Source organism: Phaseolus vulgaris, chromosome 7 (assembly GCF_051622355.1).
Source record: "Phaseolus vulgaris cultivar YP4 chromosome 7, ASM5162235v1, whole genome shotgun sequence".
In the NCBI taxonomy this organism is placed as follows: domain Eukaryota; kingdom Viridiplantae; phylum Streptophyta; class Magnoliopsida; order Fabales; family Fabaceae; genus Phaseolus; species Phaseolus vulgaris.
This window is the reverse complement of record NC_143504.1, coordinates 48,173,592-48,191,473: the sequence shown is the minus strand read 5'-3', so window position 1 is coordinate 48,191,473 and position 17,882 is coordinate 48,173,592. Positions and strand designations below refer to the sequence as shown.

Below are 17,882 nucleotides of genomic sequence, written 5' to 3'. Positions count from 1 at the left end.
AAAATGTTGGTAGTAATAACAAAGACTTGATTAGAAACATTGTCACTGGATTTGGATTGTTGTAAAAGAGCTAACAATGTTTGATATTGCTTAGGAGTAAAACCAATTTGTTGAGACTACACTTCTGACTTTGAACCTTCATGATTCTGCTCATCATTATTAAAATTTGTAGTTTGAAAAACTGCATTAGTATGACTTTAATCATGGTTTTGATTTTTAAACTTAAAATGAGGTGGAAAGTCATGTTTTCTATAACATGCATCAATGGTATGTCATGTCTTTCCATAATGACTGCAAAATTTGGAAGTATATCCTCTTCCATAGCCAACTCTTCTTCCATAGGTTGTAGCATTATTTTTATAACCTCCCTTGCTAGTAGCAATCATTGCCTTGGATTGATCACCAAAAAATTTCTCTCTTGTTGTGTAACAAGAGAGAAAACTTTATTCAAGGATGACAAAGGGTCCATTAGTAGGATTTGAGTTCTCACAGTCAAATAATTATCATTTAACTCCCCTAGAAATTTAATAATCTAGTATTGTGTTTTATATTTAGAAACATTCACAAGAGCATTGTAGGTGCATTTAGAGGGACACGAACAAGTAGGTAGCGGGCGAAAAAGATCAAGTTCATCCCAAAGAATTTTTAGTTGAGTGAAATAGGTTGTAACAGTCAACTCACCTTGTTTAAAAGAAGAAATCATCTCCTGATCATCAGAAATACGAATCATGTCGAACCTTTCCTTTAAATAATTCCATATGTCAAAGACATTGTCCATACAGATGATGCTCTGTGTGATGGATTGAGAAACAACCTTGAGAATCTAGGAAACAACCAACATATTGACTCTCTGCCATGTTGAAAATAATGAGTTGGTATGATTGGGAGGTTCTATGGTTCCATCAATGAAACCTATTTTATTCTTTGAAATTAGGCTCATTTGAAACAAACAAGATCAATGATAATAGTTTGGTCCCTCGAGAATAATAGGGACAATGAAAAATGAAGATTATCTGATGAATTAACATGATAAGGTGAACAAAGATCTTGTGATAGATCAACAACTTTACCCATGGATAAATGTAGCAATCAAAGCTCTACAGAGATGAACAAAAAAAGAAAAAGGAAGACAAATGATATGAGAATGAATATCTTTTTTTAATTTTCTATTGAAATCAAAATAAATGGTCTGAATATACACAAACAGTACATTCATTATAGGTATAGTTAAATAGAGAGAATGAAAAATAAAGAGTCAATAAATAAATACTAGAATTTGAACAAACAAAATAAAGGTTATACATCTCTAAAAAAAAAAAAACTAAGAATTAGAAAAGAACACCACTAATATTAACATCTTTTTCTGTAACTCTTGTTTCGATATCCTTTAATACACTTCTAATTAATACCAAATAATTATGGATTCACATTGAAATTTTGATTGTCCCATTCAACAATCCCTCGACTCGTGATACTATATCGTTTTAAACAATCTCAATAATACACATGTTAGTATTAGTTCAAATATTCTCAATTTGTACAAATTCGTCTTTCAAATTCTTCAACTCAAGTCAATACCATTTTGAATATTGTAAAGCAACACATATATTAAGAGTTTGTGTATATCATATTTATCCATCAAAAGAAATTATCTAAAGACAATCATCACGAGACTAATTCATTGATAAGTATCTAATATAAGATTTTGGAATTTTACATCAATTCTTATAATAAACTTCACCGAACTTCATTTACCTTGAAATTCTAAATTATTAAAAAAAAACTAAAAAATCCAGACTTAGTTATACGGAACCTAATTCAATAATCACATATATTATTACAAACTTATACTAATATACTAATTGTGATATATCTATTTAGATTAGATTGCACATGCAATTACTATTCCCAACTCATGAACTAAAGACGAAGATAAAATATATGAGAAAAAAAAAAGAAAAACTCATTTAAATGAAAGATTTGTTCGATTAATCTTGACTTAATATTGCCAGTGTTCAAGATAATATAATTTTTTTTGCATAATTTTCATTTTTTTTATAGAGAATACAATTTAGAGAAATAAATATTTTATTAGAATTTTAGGTTTTTTATTTACGATCTTTATAACATAATATATTCATTTATTTTAAACCCATATCTCTAAACTTACAAAATTTAGTCTTTGAAAAATTAAGAACTATTGACAACCTGTTACCTTAATTTACTCAATCTAGATATTTTATTTTTTAATATTTATTGGTGCTGTTACTTTATTTTATATACTAGTTACCTATAAGAAAAAAAAATTAAAATTCTGTGGCATAACATCAACTTGCAGAATTTACACAAAAAACTTCCAAAAAAGAAAGAGGAAACGTGCAAAAGCCGGGCCCATCGAGCAGAGATTTTTTGAGAAACTTATGGTGTATGATGTGCCGTTAGGAGCTTGTAGGGCATGAAAATTATGACACGTGGACCATGGGAAGTCACAACTCAAATCGTATGTTTCTAACGGCCCAGATAAAAAGTGGAAAAAATGAACGGTCAAGATGAATATGAAGTGGCAGCGTAGGTGAGACTGAAGACACACTAAAAAACTACCCAACATATGTTGAAGAAGAGACAACATGTATGTTTTCTCATCCCGCAGAATGATGATTCCTTCAATTTCGGTAGTTTTCGGTTCAAACAAATGGATCACATAAAACCACTTTTATTTATTTTTTATTTTAAATTTCTGGTACCACTCAATTATTCAATTGGGGAAAATCTTTGGAATTTCTGGCTCTGGTGGGGATAAGTCGATGGGGGCGTAAGTGAAACAGAGCCAGGAAAGGAGAGAGTTTTGGTTTCCAAAACCTCGTTTCTCTCAACACAGAAAAATGTTGCAGAAACTGTGTTTGATGGCTTCTCATGGATGCCCTCCGGGTCTTGCTTTGCAGCAAGAATTGCCCATGGTTGGCTGCACCATTACCAAGGTAAGAATCTGGTTTATGATTTGGTGGTAGCAACTTTTTATGTACTTATGCCCTAATCCTTTAGGTGGATCTTTGAATGAAAAAGTTTTTTTTTTTTTTACTTTATCATCCATATTTTAACAATTTGTTAGTATTAATGAATTGCTTCTTAAAATTTCTTAGTTTATGAATCAATGAATAATTTTGTGTATTGAAAATCATGCTGGAGTTTTTTAGTGATGGTCCTGCTAATCAGTGAATTCTCTTCATTTTTTTTCCTTGAATTTTTGTGTAAGACAGGGTTGTCTACCATTATTGCCTTCTGTACTGAAACCAGAAATCATCAGATATGGATCCCCGCTAAATCCATTTCAGTCAACCATACCCCAAAAGGAGTGGTTCGGTTCTGATCAGCTTGTCGACGTGAACTCGTCGACTCAAAGGCCCATGCTTATTGGTGTTCAAGGTGTGCAGGCAGCTCACTGAGTTGTATTTGATCCAACTATTTGATTGCTGACTAGTTCTTCAATGTTACATGATTGATTGCTCTTCCAACTTTTCTAGCTCGTAGCCGCATAAATACTATTTGTTGGTGATGTAATAACTAATAGTCCTGTAAATACTCTTTCAGTTTTGTTATAAAAGGTTGTATGTAAGTGTGGATGTCTTGGGCCTGCAGTTGAACTCCCTGGCAAACAATCACGAGGTACAACCAGACAGAACTTTTGAGGCACTCCCTGTAGCATGGACAAATAAATATGTTGTAATCAGTAGTTAGATTAGATCATAGACTGCACTAAATCTTCGCAACTATGAAGGTTCGGGTGTATTGGGAACAGGGTTTGAGAGTTGAGAGATTACTCCTTGTAATTTTCATTGATCATTCATATCAGTGAATTTTCACTGTTTTGTTGGAGGATGTAAACCTATTGTGTGCTGTAGGTTGAACATTATTGATTTGTTCTTTTAGTGCTATGGTGGGTAAGCACAAGGTATTCCAAGAATGGAAATCAAGGTGCCAGTAACAAGCTTGATGTCTAAGAGTGGCAAGCAGAGGCTCAGTGGCCAACATAGAAAATTTACCTCCAAGGACTTTTTTCACCCTACCTAAAAGGGATACTGCTCAACTAGCCTCTAAGGGGAAATGTATTTCCTTGGAAAGAGATGGCTGCCAAGCAAGGCTACTAGTCAAGGGAGATTGGAACCCATCCACATGGATCATTGAATGTGTACCCGATTCGAATAGTTTCTTCATTATGTGTTATTTCTCTCAACTTACACTGTTATGAACAGCTTGTGTTTGTCTCTTTTGTATTGGTTACGTTTCATTCTTTCACATGTTAATTTAGTAGTCAAAATGTTAAATCTGGTGATCATTTTTCATGTTAATTTAGTGGTGAAATGTTAAACCCGATGACCAAAAAGACTACAGTAATACCTAATCACTGAAGGTTGGTTTTCTTTCTCAGATATGATGCATTCTAGTTGCTAGAATGATGTAAGTAATTGGTGAGAAGATGGTGGATTTGATTATGGAGCCTACATTTACTTCTGTGATGAATGTTTATTGTCTTATGCGATTAAATTTGTGTTTTATGCCACGTCATACTAAGTAATTTCCTTAATTTCGGTGGCAGGAACTTATCCAAGCCCAGTACATTTTGGCTTTGGCATCGTTGAACAATGCACTGAGCAGGATAAAATTTTTCAGTGCATCAGTGCTGAAGCTGGGATAGGTGGAGTACATATATCTTTGTTGTCTGACTTGGTGGATTTGCAATTATCAGGCATTGATGAACCTCAAAAACCATTGACACCTATTATCCCAAAAAGCAAATTTTTCATCCCAAAGCTTTTGCTAGATATTTTTCAAGATTCGGCCTTTAGTTCAAAGGTTACAGTTCATCCAGATGGTCAAGTCACTTTTATGGGTACTGCAATTGAGATGAAAGATCTTCTTTCTGTAGTTTCCGACTCGTACTTATTACGGAAGGGTGAAAAACAATTTATGCTTGTCCCACATTTCAGCAGGTATACATATTATTTGTAGCAGTTTAATCGTCAAATATTGATCACATGAAATTCTAAATCTTCTGGTTAATTAGAATTACATTTTCATAGTAAAACAGAATTATCAACATTTTGTGTGTAAAGACTCTTGTTCTATGGATTAAGTAATATTTAATTAGATTTTCGATGTCAAAATTAAAAGTTTGGAAAATATATGTTTTTAAATGTGTGTTCTTCTTTGATGTATTGGAAGATACTGGAATTTTTGCAATTTGCATGATTTTGCCTTGACATTGTTGACTCTGTTGTTTTGCATTCATGAAAACTACTTCAAGAATTTTATCCATAAATGTGCTAAATTGACAATTTAATCACCTTACGTATCAGGCATGGTTAATGTATGGTCGAGACTAAGTTGTAGGCCTCTCGGTATATTCTCTAATTAAAATTAGTTTCACTTTGTTAATTCATGTAGTAATGGTTGACATTGGTTACGAAGGTGATATTCAAATTTTGATTGGAAACCAAAAACAAAAGCCCATAAATTTTGTTCTTAATGAAGTACATATTTCTGGCTCTATGAAGAATTACTTACCATAACTTTTTTTTCTTCAATTTCATTGGAGAAACTGCTATAAGTTTGGGAACTTTTATATAAGTTAGCTGAAAGTTGGTCAATGTGAAGACAAACTTCCTTCTTCACTTGTTCCCTCCACTTGTGTGTGAGCGCATGTGCATGCATGTTTGAAATTGTTTATTTATACTAATTTAATTAATGCACTTATAGTAACTGTTAATTTTTGCGGAATAGTTCTTTTTAGTTTAGATGACGTTTTCAGAAACTAATAAAAGAAAAACAAATTATTTCTCTAAGATATGCTCTTCTAAAATAAACACTAATACTTTTGTCTTCTAATTCTGCAACAAATGTAAAATCAATAAATAAATATATGGTAATTAGTATTAGTTACTGAAGTTAAATTATTTGCTTTACTAGTTTGTGAATAGTGATTCCTTGAATCAACTGATTTTCAAACTTTTGATGTTGCAATTAAATTACTTTTGTAATGAACTTTTAAAATCTCCATATTTAACAATCTATTTTTGTTTGTCTTTTTACTGTTAATTTCTATGTGCAGGATGAGTATCAAAGAAGTAGAAGTAAGAAGTCTTTCATCCTCGTTGGATATTCATTCTACATTGACTGTTCCTTTGAGGAGGTATGCAAATATGTTTCCCTGAAAACTTGCCTCTTTCCTCCTGACTTTGAGATATGCAAGATATACTTGTCTAGGAGTTACTTTTATTAAAATAATAGTACATAATCATTCTGTTCTCTATAAAACAAATGCAACTTTGGTCTCAGGGCTTTTCATTTCATCCCTGTTATGCATTAGGTTTCTCCCATGCTATGACCTATGTGGATAATCCAGTCCACAAACTGATTTTTCGAATAGGAGTCTGATAAGGGAGAATTATCTTCTCGTAAAACTTCTTTAAATGCATATAGACTCATGTAATTTTTCAATATCATGACAGAGGAATTATGTTCTATAGTTGAGCTGCATTATTGCTTTCATTGATGCTGACTGTTTCTCTCTCTGGTTGTGGATACTCATAAACGTATTATGTTGTTGTTTTTCTTTTGCAGTCCTGAGAAAGTCAAAGTCAAGCCTTCACAAAAGAAGAACAAGAAAGTAGCCAAAGAGAGGGATCTCTTCAAGAAGAACTACTTGCATGCATGTGAAAGCCTTCTGTCCTTAATGGTTGACAAGAGGCAACACCGCAAAACAGCAATTCTCTCCCTCAAGAAATCTGGCCCTGAACTTCCTGAGCTCCTTTCACAGTTTTCTGTTGGCATTGCTGGTACTGGTCTTGCTGTCCTGCTATCTGTGATCTGTATGCTTGCCTGTGGAAGGGGGATTCCCTTTTGTGCTTCTAAGCTCCTCAACACAGGGTTTGGATTTGGGCTGGTTTGGCTATCTTGGGCAGTTAATAAGCTAAGGGATACCATTGTTGGCATTAATAAGAATGGTGGAAAGCCAAGACCGAAAGATGAGGAAATAATTCGAAAGGTCGACAAGAGTCTAAGAGAAATATACTTCAGATCCGCTGCATTGCTGGCAGTGGCAGTGCTAAGGCTTGCTTGAGTACTATCACTGTAGAAATGATCGCATCGAAATTGAAGTGCTGCAAGTGTCACATGCCCACACATTGGAACAATCATTATACCTGATCAATTGGACGTCCATGGTCAAGGCTTTTGGGGACGTGATAGCAAAACGCAATCTTGGTTTCAAACCAAATGAACCTTTGCTTGATCTTGGAAGCACATGATTGTGGATGACTTGAGCAGCACTTGGATGCTGTACTTTAGGTAAGGATAGTATATTGTTTCATGAACCAAAGCAAGCAACATACTTGTTTGCTTGGTATTTGGGCGGTAAGACAATTGTAAAGTGTAATGTGAAATTTTGCAATGAAATACTGTTTTGGTGAAATTGTTCAGGTTGTATATCACTGCTACCAAATGATGCATATCTCTTTGCATGGAATATCTCTGCAAAAGTATTCCAGCTCCCAGGATCTCATTCTGCAAAAGTCATTTTGTGCACCTTTACATGGGAGTATAATTCCACAAACTGGGATCCATATCATATGGATCAATATACTGAATGACCAATGTCTAGTAATTTCCTCAACAAAAATGTTTTATTAACACCCTCTGTCACTAACATAGACTTGACACCACTTGCGTGACATTAATTGACGCAAAACGCAAACGCAAAACTGGTTCCTCCACATATATTGGCAAATGCAAAACTGGTTACCTGTGTGTCTGTAAGTGGTTACCTATGTTACGTTTATGGTCACCTACTCTTCATGAAAAAAATCAATTTTTTTAATAAAAACCATATGTAGGTTTCTCCACATATACTAGCACACACAAAATTGGTTACCCGTATATCTGTAAGTGGTTACCTATGTAACGTTTATGGTCCTCCACTTTTCATGAAAAAAAATCAATTTTTTTTAATAAAAACCATATATTACATCGGTTAGATGACTTAACCGATGTAAAAATCATATATCACATCGGTTAGATGGCTTATTCGATGTAGGTTTCTCCACATATACTGGCACACACAAAACTGGTTACCCGTGTGTCTATAAGTGGTTACCTATGTGACGTTTATGATCCACCCACTCTTTATGAAAAAAATTCAATATTTTTTAATATGAGTCATATATTACATCGGTTAGATGACTTAACCGATGTAATATGGATCATTTTGATGAAAAAAAATATTATACCGGTTGTTTCTAAGAACCAATGTAATATATTCTTTTTTATCCTATTTTGAAGCTCGCGCGTAAATGTCTCACTCTGTCACATCATTGTCACGTCTGCAACGTCAAATATGTGTCATGGACGTCAATATATCAGAATTCTTTCTTAAAAAAGACATCACAGTGCATCTCCATTTAGCTCATGCTATAATGCTGGTGCCACTAACGTTCATCACATATAGGAGTAGTCTTCGATAAGATGTCTGAACTAAAACAGAAAATTTTGGTTTTTTTACTTGCTAAAATCTAGTATTTAAGAGAGTAACATTGATTGTTTAAGATTCTGGTAGCATTGATGTTAAAGATAAATTAATTTCTATCTTCAAAGCATATCTCATGTCACATTTTGTTTGGATACCGAAAAATTTGTCTCATTTTTTATGTATTGTTATTTTATACTCAGTTAAATAACATTTATCTTAATTAGTTATTTAAAATAATTATTATAAATTCAACACATTAAGCGCCACAATTTATTCTTAAAAGACATTTTCATTTCATTGTCTTCATAAATACGTTTTTTCTTTTTCTTTAAAATTTAACAGATTAATTTTAATATTAATATAGTGTCAGTGTAAAGATGCTTATATGACAATTAATGAGTACGTCATAGTGAAGTTTCTTCTAATACTGCTAGTGGATTCTAATTAAATTAAAGTCTATCGACTATAAAGTAAGTTTTGGCAATCAACTAATGTATACAAAATAATTTGTTTAATGTTTTTTTTACAAACTAGTTGTATCTATATCCATAGCTTTTTTATGCAACATCTATAACTTCGCATTTTCTTATGATCTTGTGAAAATTTTAAAAATGAAGTAATAGTTAATGTTATGTTAAAGTTTTAATAAAGCAAAAAATGAATAATAATAAGAATGTAGTTTTGAAATGGCAAATAAAAAAGAGAGAAAGGTATACAGCTGTATATGTTGACGTGTATGGATAAATACATATTTTGTGAAATATTATATTTAAGTCAGTAACAGTGTTCACTCATGCTGTTGTGGCACTATATTTCTCCATATTTTTTTCCACAAGAAGGTTATAAAAAAAATTATATGCCCCTTTTACAGTATATTTTATTTATCAATTGTGTTAACTTTTTATATTATTAACAAAAATTAATTCATATACCAAACAATTATCAATTTTATTAATAATTAGCTTTATAGGGGATTAATTGATTAAATTTAATAGTTTTTTTTTTACGATAATTTGACGCAAGGGAATGTTTTTGATTTTGAGGTAGGAAAGGAAGGAGCCCATAGCACGCAGGAGCAACACTGTCCTCATCTTTCTTTTGCCCTTTCCTTCACTTTACTCCTTGCATCCAATTCCAATTCTCTCACTTTTCTCCAATTCATTTTTCCCTACAACAAATTAAAAAAGCAAACTTTTGAAGCCCAACACACAATCAAATCATATATTCATTTCCCAATCCCAATTTCCTTTTCAATTGAAGCAATGGGTTTGGACGTTTAGTGTTGGAAGGATGAAGATGATTCCTTGGGGTGGCCTCAGTTGCTGTTTGAGTGCTGCTGCTCTTTATCTTCTCGGCAGAAGCAGTGGCAGGTATACATCCATTGCTTCCACTTTGAATTGAATCACGTTTGCGTTCTGCCGTTCTCGAACAATACGTATAAAGCTTCATTTTTTATCTGACAGGGATGCGGAAATTCTTAAATCCGTTACGAGGGTCAATCAGTTGAAGGAACTGGGTTTGTGTTTTTTTTCGGGAACTGAATCCTCTATTGTCCGCATATTTGGTTTATTCTATACCTGTGCAAGTTTAAATTTTGTTGTTGTTGCTTTGAATAACATGATCTGAGTCACTAATCGTTAAATGCATTGTGGTTTCATAAATGACTGGTGGAACAGTATCTAGTTTTAATGTTTTTTTGCCAATGACCATTGGGGTTTGTCACTTTTGCAAGTGGCATGACCAAAACAGTGTATACAAATGCCGGATAACCCTCATTCCATGAATTAGGTCTTGGGGTTGAGTTTGATTTAAACTCAAATTTTGAGATGATTTCATAGCCGATCTTAGTGTTTATTATTTGGCCTATCTTAGTGTTTATTGTTATGCTTATCGGGATATCCATTATGGGGTTATTATTGAATCATACACAGCTGTCCAGATTTGCAAACCTTTTGCTATATTAATTAGTAATATGGCCAAAATAGCGTATGCTTTGGAAGTTTAGTTAGGACTAAACCTAAATTTTAAGAGGGTTGTTTCAAATGCCTTGTGCTGCTATTTGTAAATTGGTAGTTAAACTGGTTGAAGAAAGCTATAGATGATTCTGTACAAGTGTTAGGTAATTCCATGCAAGTTGATGGTATTGTAGCATAGGCAAGTGTTAGTTGCTTTAAATTGGCCTTATTTGGCTAGCTGATAATCATTGTCATGATATGTTCATCCTTCTTGTTTTGCTGTTTGTTGCAAGCGAGATACTTTTTTAGTTATCATTTTGGAAACAATGAGTTTCTGATTTCACATTCATTTTATGCTTGAGACACTATCAATATGATACTGTCCTCCGATATGTATTCCAATTAGTACTTGGTATTAAAAGCAAAATAAATTTACATTTCTATGGTGCAGAATAGATGAGGCTAGATGTTCTTTCATTGCAGTAGAGTTTACTAGATAATTTGTGATGTTATGGTTTCTGATCATGCGTGGAACTCCTCACTTTTCAGCTCAACTGTTAGATGCCGAAATATTACCCTTGATCGTTACAATTTCGGGAAGAGTTGGCTCTGAAACCCCAATTAGCTGCGACTTCAGTGGTTTAAGAGGTGTAATAGTTGAAGAAACAGTACGTATAAGTTAACCATGAATATCTCCATTTTATAAGGGCATTGCTTATTTTTTCATTTTTTATTTTTTTTATCAGCAATAAGGGCATTGCTTATGCCATCTTATTCCTGTGTTTAATATTGAAAATGTTTTACATTTTTTCTTTTAGGCAGAACAACATTTTCTTAAACACAATGATGCTGGTTCCTGGATACAAGATTCTGCTTTGATGCTATCAATGAGTAAAGAGGTTCCTTGGTATCTGGTGAGCATTTTGCCTCTGTTGAGTCTGTTCCTATAATAAAATGTTTTTTTAACTTTAAATTATTGTTATTATTTCTATCAGACTCATAGGATATTTATTTGTTAGAGTAATCTTTAACCTTATTAAGAGAACATTCCTCTCCTGCTGCCAATTATTAGAACTGATATATATATATATATATATATATATATATATGAATGAATGAAAACCAAATTCACTTGAAGTAAATATTTAGGATTACAGTTCCTTTGTGTTTATATATTAGGATGATGGGAGTGATCGTGTGCATGTGGTTGGAGCTCGGGGTGCCACTGGTTTTGCATTACCTGTTGGAAGTGAGGCATTTGAAGAGTCAGGTCGGTCACTTGTACGTGGAACATTGGATTATCTCCAAGGTCTCAAGGTGGGAGTCTTTTCATCTATCCAATCCTTTTTGCTCCTCTCCCTCCAAAAATAAAAGATAAATTGAAGCATTGAGCTGCTTATTTTGTAAACTGACATACTTGATATCATGCTTTTAGATGCTTGGAGTCAAGAGAATTGAACGGGTACTTCCTGTTGGAACTTCCTTGACTGTTGTTGGTGAGGTAATGTAATTAATTTCAAGAACATGGCTACTTACTTTCTCAATAGTCAAGAGTGTCATTTCATTACAATTGGTATTAGCATGGTTGCATATTATATAGGTAATGCTAAAAGATATAGCAGGAGTAATACTTGCCCTTCTACTTGCTGGAACAATCATTTCACTAAACACATGCTTAAGTGATTCCTGAATCCTTGTGACTTGAATGCACAAATTTTAGATTGGAAAAACTTCTAGTAGATTATTTGATACATTTGAAGCGCAATGAACTCTCCTTAGTTTTCTAATTCATTTCATAGGCATTGCTGTTTCTCATAAAATCAAACACATTACAGCATATGTTAGAGTAAAAAACTATCCCTTTCTATTTTCAATTTGTCAAGTCTAGTTCATTTTTGTGCCTATAAGATATTAATCCTTTACTGTTTCATTTTTTTGAATTTAATTTTTATCTTTATTGTCAGGCTGCTAAAGATGATGTTGGGACCATTCGAATTCAGCGACCCCACAAAGGACCATTTTATGTCTCTCCCAAAACAATTGATCAACTAATTGCAAATCTAGGGAAATGGGCAAGGTTGCTTTACAAATGTCTGGATGCCTGTTGAGAGTTTTGGTGTACCATATTTTTTTATTGACTAAATTTTCTTATTAGGTGGTATAAGTATGCCTCTATGGGCTTGACAGTGTTTGGTGCTTATCTGATAGCTAAGCATGCTATTCGGTTCATATTGGAAAGACGGCGCTGCAGCGAACTACAAAGAAGGTACTCATTACTAGTGATTCTTCTCGTTAGTGGTAAATAACCAAAGGCCATTGAAAGCTTTTAATTAGGAAAAGAGTGATACGACGTTGTTTTAATTATTAAGAGTTCACCTCTCAACTTTAGTGGAATTATTGCCACTGTTCTATGCACCTGTCTTATTTTTAATTGGTCTTAACAATTTTATCCAGGGTTCTTGCTGCTGCTGCTGCGAAGAAGTCAGGACCAAATAATGATGGTAAATTTATAGCTCAATTATATTTATGTTTGCATCGCCTATTTCAATATTTACTATAAATTTGTGGTTCTTTCTCAGTTGAAAAGGCCGACAGCTTATCAGATGTTGCTAAAAGGGATCACTTAATGCCGGATTTGTGCGTAATATGCCTTGAACAGGAATATAATGCTGTTTTTGTTCCGTAAGCTATCAATCTCATCCTCGCTTATTCATTCTAAATTATACAAAACAATGTTTGGTAGCCAAAAATATTATTGTTAGCCTATATTTGAAATTTAGTTCAAGTTTTACAGGCAAAATTAAAAAAATGCAACATTGCAGAAAACGTTTCCCTTGAGTTAACCTCCTACCAGTGTTCTGTGTGGAAGCTTTGATATTATTTGTATCATATTAATTATATTTGATTATTATATACTATATACACACTATTTGTATATGGATGCTACAATCATTCAAACTGAGATGTTCAAAAGCAGAGTTATCTATTTAATTCCATACTCTATTGAAAAGCCCTCTAAGTTTTATGTTATGTTATCAGGTGTGGACATATGTGTTGCTGTACAGCTTGTTCTTCACACTTGACCAATTGTCCTCTTTGCCGGCGGCAGATAGAGAAGGTTGTCAAGACTTTCCGTCATTGAGTATGAGCATACATAGAAGCCCAACTAAAATAAAGTCACTTTAGAATGAGGAATTGTGCCTTAAGAATCCAAGTGCAACAAATTTGGTCACTGTTCATTATATGATTTAGCACTTTTTCATCGTCTATATTTTTTACAGGCTTTGTCTGCGAGCAATTATGAAACCAACGGCCTTTACAGAAATATCTACACGGTTTTGGCATCGAAACTTGTAAATAGTTATCAGAACAAGTTATGTTACTTCAGTCTGTATTATACTTTTCTATGTATTATTTACTATGTATTATACTTTTTGTTGAATGATTCCCTTCAGATGTGGTGTGAAAACAATTTATTAATCATACCAGGAGCTTACTGTATCGAGTTCTTAACTTGCGTATGCAGATGGTACTGGATTGTTGTCTTTGTAATCACTAGTTTATCAATGATAGTGACATAAATTCTCATTAATGAACATCATTTAAGCTTTTGTAATTTTGAATAAATTTTAATCAGTAAAAACTGTTAGTGTTCCAGACGGAAACTAATTTTAACTTCTACATATTTTTCATAACCATTGTTTAATGTAATGTGACGTGTGCCTACATTTGATCACTACGTCACTTTAGTTTGTGTTCTTTGTTATCTTCTGGGGTGGGTACAAAAAAGTGAAAAAAGGGTTCTTTAGCGTGTTTATTTGAACTAAATTGATGGCCATACTGTGAACAAGGTTCGGAAGTTAGGAATATATCCTCGGCTTTCTAAAGGATGGTAAGCAATGTTCATCAGTGATTAAAAGAATAAACGGTAAATTAGGGAATATTTTTTTGTGAGTGGAGAACTAGAAAGCTTTTAGCGTTGAGAATAAAGGAGTAAAACTACATTTTAGGTCAATAATTTGTGATTCTTTGATTCACAAAACTCTAATAATGAGTGACTTTCTTTGTTCCTTGAAGGGCTTGACAAGTCGAAATTCCTTTCTACCTTGGCCCGACAAACCGTGAGATTGTTATCAGAGCTACCACCCCGTGGTAGAGAATCTGGCTAGAAGCCACAAATCCTGTAAAAAACATCAGAATCACAAATTATTTTTCCTTTTTTCTACAATCATCACAACAAAATTTTAACCTAAAATGTTTTCTACCTAAACCCTTTATCACAAGTTTGACTCTAGTAAGTTTACAAAATTCACTGTTTGATTTTTTTTATTTATCCATCTTATATAAAAAATTATAAATAATTTATTCTGTTCATATACTGATATATGCATGTGATGCACTGATATATTAACACATTTATCTGATTATGAGATTGCACTACTGGAAATGTTATAGTTATCAATGACATGACTAAAATAATGTCTATTAGTAAATATAATCCAAACATAAACTAACTTTAAATGTTGAGTCAGCAAATTTCATAGTCTTAATAGCCAAGGGTGTTAAAAATTCTAGACCAACTGTGACACAACTAAAATAATGTAGACAAGTGTAAGATAATTCTCTTTTATAAACCAGCTTTTGAAATTTAAGTTAAATATTGTAAGGTTCAGCATTACCTTCAAGCAATGCAATCCAATTATTAGACTTCATAGGTAGTAACTTTGGCAAGAGTAGAGTCTCCCTTTTTGTATAACCAATACAAAGTTAATTTAGCAAACATTAAATAACATATAAAAAGCTGTTGAAGTTATTTCATTTCCATGTTAAACTTCATTTTTATTAGTTGGTTTGGATGGACTCGTGTTCATGCAAAGAATTGATCCATTACAGTATGAATGCAAAGTTGTAGGCGCAGCCTAATCTTCAAGCACGACATTCAGAAAACTTAAAATGATGAACAAGCACCTGAGAGACAAACTATTAAAGAATTTCCACCTGCTCTCTTCAGATTCTTTTTATAAATCGGAATAGGATTCTGGTTGTTCAAGAAACAATAATATATATTGTAATAGTACCATATTACATATCACATGAACCAGTAGAATCACGTTTGCTGTGAGGGAAGCTTATGATTCTTTGTTGCAACTAGGCTTTGATTATTTCTCCATTCTACTACTTGGGAGACAACTGAATCCTATACCATTCACCAGGTGCAAGCTCCCTTATTTGTTATCTATACTAAGATATCAAATGTGCGTTAGTTTTACTAGTTTATTTCAGCTCTAGGTGGATGTATAATAATTATTAGGGTGAGAAGAAAGTGGTGGGAATTGATCCCTGCCATGGAAACTAAGAAAAGCAACCTCATTAGTAGCTTGTCTAGCTGTTACGAATCTTATCCTAATGCTTCCTTCAATAACAATTGGTTCTCTCAAAGGATCACATTTCAAAAGATATTTGTCTTTATTTTTCAAATATCCTTGCCTTTTCATTTTTCCTTTCCACACTCAAGATAAACGGTATAAAACATTAACACAAATATCATCACCATCAACACCCCACAATATTCTGAGCTTAACCCCATTGAGTATCACACCATGGACAAAAACAATGGCTCAAACTCCTCTGTGTGCAACAAAATCCGTCAAGCACTTGCAAGCAACCTGGCTGTTCGAGCCGTTCAACGCATCACAAGCTTCAATCAAGAACCTAAACCACTCACCAAACATCCAAAAACACCTTCTTCCATCACTAATATTCCTATCCAAAACAAACCACATCCACATCATAAGGCTCACGAAGAAGGATCAAAATCAGGAGCAATTCCCATGAAGTTTGACCACTCAACCCCTAAGGTGAGAAACGGAAACTCAGCAGTGTCAATTGCAGCAAAAGGTGCAGAAAGAGCTAACAAAGGGGCTATTAAAGGTGAACCTCATCCACAGCATGTTCCCATGCAAGGGTATAAACAACATGGTCATGGGGTGCTCACAGAATCACCACAAGGTAAGAAAATGGATGTTAATGACCATTTCAAAGATTTCATTCAACAAACCAGGGAGAAAATGATGAGAAGCATGACGAACATTGGTTGGGGTCAGAACAAGCATGCGGCTGCACCAGATCATGAGCCTCAGCATGGTAGCAACAAAAACGAAAACCATTTTTCAGACTTTATTCAGCGTGCTAGGAAGAAGCTCAGAACTACAACAAACGTTCGAAAGAATAATTACACGAAGAAAGAGTGAGAGTCTGAATATTGAAGAAGCTTAATCAGTAGTATTGCTGGTGTGGTGTGGTAAAGTATGAGTGGATGCAAGCATCATATTTCTTTCCTATATACATACATATATATACCATATATTATATGTTGATGTCTTAATACATTGATCTATATTTTGAATTCAGTTGAATATTCTCTATAAAAAGATGTTCTTGTGTGAATTTTCTTCCCCAGTAAACCCAATTTTTTTAAAAATTACGAAGAATTACAAGTGTTGTATATCAGATCATATAAAATCCACAGAAGAATCTACACACTACATACTAATGCAGCTATAATTTACACGAGACATTTTGCAAATCAGAACTTATACGAAATATAGAAAAACAGAACAAGATTCCCATCTAGTATACGACAATAGTCTTAAGTGTTTCAGTGATTTGATTATGCTGAAAGATAAAAAGTTTAACTAAAATTATTTCTTGCAAGGATCATACTCCAAAAATATATTTAATAAGTATTTGATTTCATATAGTTCTTCTTTATTTTGTTTCTGTAAATGCAAGTTGTTGATGAAACATTGGTTAAGCTCCGAAATTAAATCAAACGCATTATGTATTATAACAATTAAAAAGCTTAATTTTGAAAAAGAAAATTAAAACATGTCATATAATATTTTCACAATTCACTTGTACCTGACAGCTAACGATCCTATCAATGACAACAATCTTATATGTTGTAAGCTTCTTATGTATTAAAAATTGTCACCTTTTTCATCTCAGGAGAGTGACTTAAATAATTTCAGCTTACTGAAGCAGAGTTATATTATTGATAACTAAAACAAGTTAATGTTGTTTAATTAGACTATATTGTTCTGTATTGATCACATAGTCTTGGATCCATATTATATATTTTTAGGGAAAAACCTTTTCTAAAGCGAAATTATTTTCAAAGTAAATCAATAAAATTGTACTTGTTCTTAAGTTACTTAGTGAATGCTTTAGGTGAGAAGTTTCCCAGGACCTTTATTAGAGCATTCCGGTTACTGGAATTCCTTTATTTATAGAATTCATTCCCCCGCTTTGGGTCTTAATAGATTAATGAAAAACCAACTCCAAAACAACCCTCAAACCCAGATGTGATGTGGCAAAAGGTAGTTGTGAAAACGAAGTTTTCATAG

The 17,882-nt window shown here is 33.2% G+C and overlaps 3 protein-coding genes across 6 annotated transcripts; all 3 read left to right on the top strand.

Annotated features, from left to right (window-relative positions):
- The first annotated feature begins 2,580 nt into the window (after positions 1-2,580).
- LOC137829688 (uncharacterized) lies at positions 2,581-7,468 on the top strand. 4 transcript variants are annotated; one of them, XM_090304645.1, is made up of 5 exons: positions 2,581-2,978; positions 3,258-3,423; positions 3,589-4,988; positions 6,107-6,187; positions 6,619-7,468. In XM_090304645.1, exons 3-5 carry the CDS (start codon positions 4,885-4,887, stop codon positions 7,115-7,117), a joined length of 684 nt encoding a protein of 227 aa, XP_090160771.1. In that variant the 5' UTR covers positions 2,581-2,978; positions 3,258-3,423; positions 3,589-4,884; the 3' UTR covers positions 7,118-7,468. The 4 variants fall into 4 exon arrangements, with proteins under 4 accessions (XP_090160771.1, XP_068492664.2, XP_090160773.1 ...); XM_068636563.2 differs by having other exon boundaries at positions 2,589-2,978; positions 4,595-4,988; XM_090304647.1 differs by having other exon boundaries at positions 2,624-2,978; positions 3,637-4,988.
- A 1,851-nt stretch (positions 7,469-9,319) lies between these two features.
- On the top strand, positions 9,320-13,977 carry DAL1 (E3 Ubiquitin ligase family protein). The gene is made up of 11 exons (XM_068636562.2): positions 9,320-9,891; positions 9,985-10,037; positions 11,026-11,144; positions 11,295-11,390; positions 11,656-11,793; positions 11,912-11,977; positions 12,441-12,553; positions 12,632-12,742; positions 12,931-12,977; positions 13,056-13,158; positions 13,516-13,977. Exons 1-11 carry the CDS (start codon positions 9,812-9,814, stop codon positions 13,616-13,618), a joined length of 1,029 nt encoding a protein of 342 aa, XP_068492663.2. The 5' UTR covers positions 9,320-9,811; the 3' UTR covers positions 13,619-13,977.
- A 1,961-nt stretch (positions 13,978-15,938) lies between these two features.
- On the top strand, positions 15,939-16,923 carry LOC137829685 (uncharacterized). The gene has a single exon (XM_068636556.2). It carries the CDS (start codon positions 16,077-16,079, stop codon positions 16,725-16,727), a length of 651 nt encoding a protein of 216 aa, XP_068492657.1. The 5' UTR covers positions 15,939-16,076; the 3' UTR covers positions 16,728-16,923.
- The last annotated feature ends 959 nt before the right edge of the window (positions 16,924-17,882 follow it).